This window comes from Eublepharis macularius, chromosome 2, assembly GCF_028583425.1.
Source record: "Eublepharis macularius isolate TG4126 chromosome 2, MPM_Emac_v1.0, whole genome shotgun sequence".
Taxonomy (NCBI): domain Eukaryota; kingdom Metazoa; phylum Chordata; class Lepidosauria; order Squamata; family Eublepharidae; genus Eublepharis; species Eublepharis macularius.
This window is the reverse complement of record NC_072791.1, coordinates 122,922,318-122,928,317: the sequence shown is the minus strand read 5'-3', so window position 1 is coordinate 122,928,317 and position 6,000 is coordinate 122,922,318. Positions and strand designations below refer to the sequence as shown.

The 6,000-nt window shown below is 38.5% G+C and overlaps 1 protein-coding gene across 8 annotated transcripts in view; it reads right to left on the bottom strand.

The window, feature by feature from the left end:
* Nucleotides 1–335: 335 nt before the first annotated feature.
* Nucleotides 336–6,000, bottom strand: part of SCUBE2 (signal peptide, CUB domain and EGF like domain containing 2) — a 104,027-nt gene continuing 98,362 nt past the window's right edge. For all 8 annotated transcript variants that reach the window (XM_054970766.1, XM_054970767.1, XM_054970770.1 and 5 more), the window contains 3 exons: nt 5,561–5,713; nt 3,980–4,059; nt 336–628 (listed from right to left, as the gene is read on the bottom strand). In XM_054970766.1, coding sequence (XP_054826741.1) covers nt 476–628; nt 3,980–4,059; nt 5,561–5,713 — 386 coding nt within the window. In that variant the 3' untranslated portion in view covers nt 336–475. The remainder of the gene's footprint in view (nt 629–3,979; nt 4,060–5,560; nt 5,714–6,000) is intronic.

The window sequence follows — 6,000 nt, the reverse complement described above, 5'->3', positions numbered from 1 at the left end:
CACACATAAGCATCTCCATGCTAGCGCAGACCAAGTGCTATAGCTCTTCACACACTCACGGCCATTTATGCAGAGCGTGGTGTCATGTATTAAACAGTTCAAAGAATCTGACAACACAGAATTCTGGGTCTGTCCCTTTCAGAGGTGAAGAGTTTTATGTTATTATGACTCTGACTTATCATCTCAGTTGTAATCAGTTAGTTTTAATGTTGCTGATGAAGCAACAAAAGTTTATTCAATTGCATTTAGTGCAATTTTATTAGACACAAAAACTGCCCCATCTTGTCTAACATATACTTAAGAGGGTGTGGTGACTGAAAGAAAACACCTGGAAATGAAATAATTATATTTTTAATTTAAAAAATGTACACACTGTATACAACTGACTGATCAGCTTCCTGAAGACTTCCCTGTAATAGAGAAAATAACAATTTCCTGCTGTACAGTCGTGAAGTTTTCAAAATATGGCATCCAATTATTTGTAAGGTCTCAAAAACCTGGAGACTTTAGAACGCAGCAGCCGAATAAAAGACCTTGGAAACATCTCCCTGGACTCTTGTGCTGTGTACTTGAAGTAGTTCTGTGGATGTGCCAAAACATCAAACAATGCCTTTATCAGTTTCTTATCCTGAAAAAACAAGGCAGACTTTTTACTGTCACATTTTAAAAAAAGAGTTGAAACCCTCCCTTACATTATAGCTCCTATAAAACAGAGAGGGTTATGAGGTAGGTCACGGGTCATGCTCTGTGATGCTATTTCTTTGTAAATGCAAAGGGCTACCAGAACAATTTCAAGAAGCAAGCTAAGTTACACATACACATTCATGTACCATTGCTATCAATGACGCTGTGATTTCATGGAATGAAAGTAAGTAAATATGTGATTGCTAGGCAACTAGTAATGCTATAACACAGTTTCCAGTTCAAAAGCAGTAGGGGAAACATTTTAGAAGCATTTGCCTCTAAAATCACTGTGTTCATTGCACGGTCAGCCCAGTTACTAAGCAGAGTGAGATTGCTTTGTCTAATATTAATGGATGGAACATTTCACAAGCAAGGGGGCACCATTTGGGTTTTCTGCTTCAGCACTGCACTGGTGGTGGTGGAAAGTGCTGTCAAGTTGAATGGCAACCCGTGCTGGGGTTTTCAAAGCAAAGAGGCAACAGAGGTGGTTTGCCATTGCCTGCCTCTGCATAATAACCCTAGTCTTCTCTGAAGGTCTCTCATCCAATTACACTAGTGGCCAAAATTGTGGAAACCTTTTGGAAAAAGTACATTTTTGAGGTTTGATGGCTCATAACACTACTTTTTTTGGAGTAATATCATAAAATTATATATCAATGGAAAGATAATTTAATCAAGAATGTAATGCAACAAAGTTTGTTCAATTATCTGTATTCTATCAAATGTTATAGCCAAATAACCAGGAAAAGGAAGCACAACTTGCTTAGGTTGATATGAAGTAGCTTTCCTTCATTTGAATGTAGCCATTCAATGTAATACAGTTAAAGAAATGGCACAAAGAGTTGACTGGTCACCCAGAAAGCGATGTAAAATAGTACTATTAAGTGAACAAGGCTACAGTTATGAAGAAATTAGAAGAAAAATTGGTGGAAACTTAACCAAAGGTGGCATTTCTAAATTTTTGAAGAGGTATAAGGCAACTCAGTCACTACAAAACCAGACTGGTAAAGGCAGGAAAAGGTGCACACAAGCAAGGGATGACAGCAGAATTGAGAGACTGAGCCTAGGTGACAGAAGAAAATCATCGGGGTGTATACAGAACGAAATGGCGCAATTCAATGTGAAGTTGAATGCAAGGACTGTTCGGCGCAGACTGGAGGAATTTGGTCTTAATGCTAGAATTCCACGGAAAAAACCATTGTTATCTCTTAAACAAAGGTTGAAAAGATTAAACTGGGCTAAACCCATGTTAACTGGATAGCGGAACAATGGGACAGTGTTATTTGGAGTGATGAGACCAAAATCTCCCTGTTTGGTAGTGATGGCATAAAATACGTGAGAAGAAGAATCAGAGAAGATTTGCATCCTGTTTGCATTACACCTACCGTGAAACACCCAGTTAGTGTTATGATATGGGGTTGTGTGACATCAAAAGGTGTGGGCAGAATTTGCGTGATAAATGGCAATATAAATGCCCCAAAATACATAAATGAAATACTTGGGCCCAAACTGAAGCCTTCCACAGGTGATCTTTTCCAAGATAATGAAGCATTTATATTTCAACAAGATTCAGCTCCATGTCATGTGGCTGCTGTGTGCAAAAAGTGGTTTCAAGATAATCATATTCCACTGTTGGAATGGCCTGGGAATTGCCCAGACCTTAACCCCATCGAAAATCTATGGAGCCGACTAAAGAAACTGGTTACTGAGAAGCAACCCAGCAATAAACCGTAATTAATAGAAGCAATAACTCAATCGTGGTTTCACATTATAACAGCTGCAGAACTAAAAAACTTGGTTCACTCCATGGGAAGGCATTGTAAGGCCGTAATTAAAGCAAAAGGTTACCCAACTAAGTATTAACTGACATGGGTCGAATCCACATTACTCATTCTAAGTTGCATGTTCCCCGCATTCCCCACACAATCCCGAGTGCCGGTCACATTACCTCATTAAACAGACGCATTTCATTCGCATTTCTCCCGAATATGTGGTCACAGGTTTTCAACGGGAGTTTCACGGTGGCCGTGAACGGGCCAATGCGCAATTTATGCAGTTTTTAAAAAAACCACCCCCCTTCCTGTCTCTCCGGCCATTCCGAGAGTTCCTATTGGCTGATTCAACTTGCAAGTGCTCCATAGTCTGCAAAAGACTGTTTTTGACTTCATAGCATTGAATTTATTGATTATGCTGTTTCTGAATCAAATCTGGTAGTCTGAAAAATCATTTTGGGGTGAATCCATCCTCAGAACAGACTCGCGAAACTTCCTTTTTAACTGTTTTTTATTTTTTTTATTTTATATTACTGTAATATCGAAATTATGAAATATCAAAATAATGACACTCCAAGGAAGTGAAACTTCAGTAAAATTCAGGCACTGAACTGTCCTGCATAGGAAATGCCCACAAAAGCTTCCCACATGCTTCCAAATTTCCAAAAAAGAAACGGGAGAGAGCCATCAGTGCTGTCAGTGGGGGAAAGAGAGGCATCATTATCTTCAATGATGTTTCTTTATAAGGCAAGATCGAAATAATGGAAAAGTGTGCTCAAAAAATTTTTAAAAATTGGGCGGGAAAAAAGGTCCCACCCCAAAAAGTGGTTTTCGAGCGGCCATGTGACCGGAGGGACGCACGAGAAAGACGGATTGGAAGCAGGAATGTAAACGAAGTGGAAAAAATCGTGGATTGGAGGCAAACGGAAGATATCCGATAAACATGCGGGTAATGCGTGAATGTGGATTCGACCATGGTGAGAATTGTTGTATAACTCATTTTTTCTGTGTGTTTCAATTTTCTTCTTTATAACTACTGTTCTAAAAAAAATTCCTTCATAAAAGTTATTGCATTACATACTTGATTAAATTATCTTTCCATTGATATATAATTTTATGGTATTACTCCAAAAAAAAGTGGTGTTATGAGCCATCAAACAACAAAAATACACTTTTTCCAAAAGGTTTCCACAATTTTGGCCACTAGTGTACTAACTAAGGCCAATCTTGTCCAAGATCAGATTAGATCTGATACCCTGAGGTATTCAGATTAGGGCAGCATTGTCTCACCCGTTTTTCAAGACTACCCTGATGGTAGAAACAATGGTACTGGGGCGGGGGGGGGGCACGGTTGCTTCTGCCTTGCCCTGCTCATCTTTCATGTATTTCTTCTCTCCCTCATAAATAAAATTATTCAACCCAACAGATGATGATGAAAACCAAGAACTATTTATTTTCACAATCTGTAGTAAAGTTAAATATTTAATTATTCTCTCAACAGAAAAATAATGGAGGAAATGTACCTTAAGGATCTCTTGATGGTTTTCTGAGGCGTACAGTCTACCATCCCGGACTATGTCTTCTATTAGTTCCTGATAATCCTCTGTAGGGGACACATGATGAATCAGCTTTGCTGATTTAGTTACAGAACCACAAATATGTCCTTTAATTATATCAATAGGATAGACACACAGATACTTCCACCTTTGGACTTCACAGAAGGGACTCACATGTATATATTCAAGTATGTGTTTATTCATGTGTAATCAAGACTATCGCTTGGTTCTCAAATTAGCAACATTAATTCTTTTCAAAAGGCTTTGATGAAAGCAACTTCACAATTTACTAAGATGAGAGAATATTCTGCATACTGAGCTGTTTACTGTTAATCTGTCCAAGGAAGAAATCATAAGCAGTCCTTGATGTCTCTATAAACTGTGTCTGTGGTATACTTCAAACACATTTTTTGCTAGAGAAATCCGCTCAATGTTAAAAATATCCCTTCATCAAACTTTCTTACATTTCCTTCTTGACATGTATAATAAGCAGACCATTGTTTAACAGCCTGTTATTTTTGTACCAAATGCATGATCTTGCTTTCTTTATGGGAATCAAATTAAGCAAATTCACAAGAATTTGGACAAAATCTAGTCTCTATCAAAGAGAACAGAAAGTTGCCATTTATGCAGCAAAGCCAAAGATTTAGCAGCCCTTTAAGTGATGAAGACTTCAGGCATTTGGAGTCCATCATGCCCTAACCAGACTTTTTCTGCTAGTTGTTACCCAAGAGTAGCTGCTGTTTAGCCTGGGATAACTGCCAAAGAGATCACATGAAGGAGAAGAAGGTGCCAGTTTTCTTGGGAGAAAGCAGTTTTGCCTGAAACACTGATTAGTCCTAAACTTAGCTTCCAAGCAGAAATTGTGAAATCATTTAAACATTACAAGAGGTGGCCTTTCCCAGGATCCTGCAATAAATCATGGCAGGTTTGTTTAAATAATGAGACACAAAATGTCAACCATTGCAAAAAGCAATTGGATTTAAGGACAGGCTCTAAGCTAAGTACGCCCAACCTTGAGCCACTCTAAAATATCTACCTGTACAATACAAAATCTGATACAATTTCAGAATGCCTTGTATGAATCAGACATCTCTCCCCCAACTAATCCTTTCTATTTACCTCACTGATTAAATTTTTGGTTGGGAAAGCAGAACAGAGGGCTAGGCTTAAACCACCCCCTCATACCACAGTTCTGATGGAATTTGAGGCCTGAAAATCTGATTTTTTTCAAGGGAAAAAAGCTGACAATTCTATTCACAGACCCCTCAGCTTCACAAGCAGGTCATGTTGTCTCTGAGGGGCTGAAGATGTAAAGAGGTTAGTCAAGAATGCTAGCTACCATGGCATTTCAACAACATACAATGAACTTTTCCAGCATGTGTTTCAGCCCTAGGAAAGTGGTGGTGTGAATATTCACATTCTACCTATACAAATATCTGCCCCTGAATCCTTGAGATCAGGAAAGATGGAAGTTCAAACAAAGAAAATAAATCCAAGTATTGAATGTTCATACTTTAATTTGATCAAGTCTTAATAGCTGCTTACCATCATATGTTACATAAGGAACCTGGAATCCTTTAGCACTATTTCCTTCATTTGATTTGAACTGGATCCACAGCCTTTTAGATCTGGAAGTGAAAGCTATTGGGCGTTCGTAGGTTTGACAGGTTTCATATGTGGTCACAGAATTGGAGGAAGCTTCCAAACAAAATGTACAATAGGCAGGTATTAAACTTCCATTAACTTAGTTTTTCCGACTGAACAATATTATTACTCTTTCTTATCTTCTTCCCTCCTGCACCCCAGAAATCCTACAGTCATACAATATTTCTTGCCTTGAAGAAGATTTCTGTTTCCCTGGCATACCCCACTACTGCACTTTTAGTCAGCCTCCAGCCAGCAGAAAATGACTTGCTTAATAGCAGCCAATCAGCAATGTGTTCCACCCATGTCAGATTGTTTGAAAGCATCATAGGACTATATCA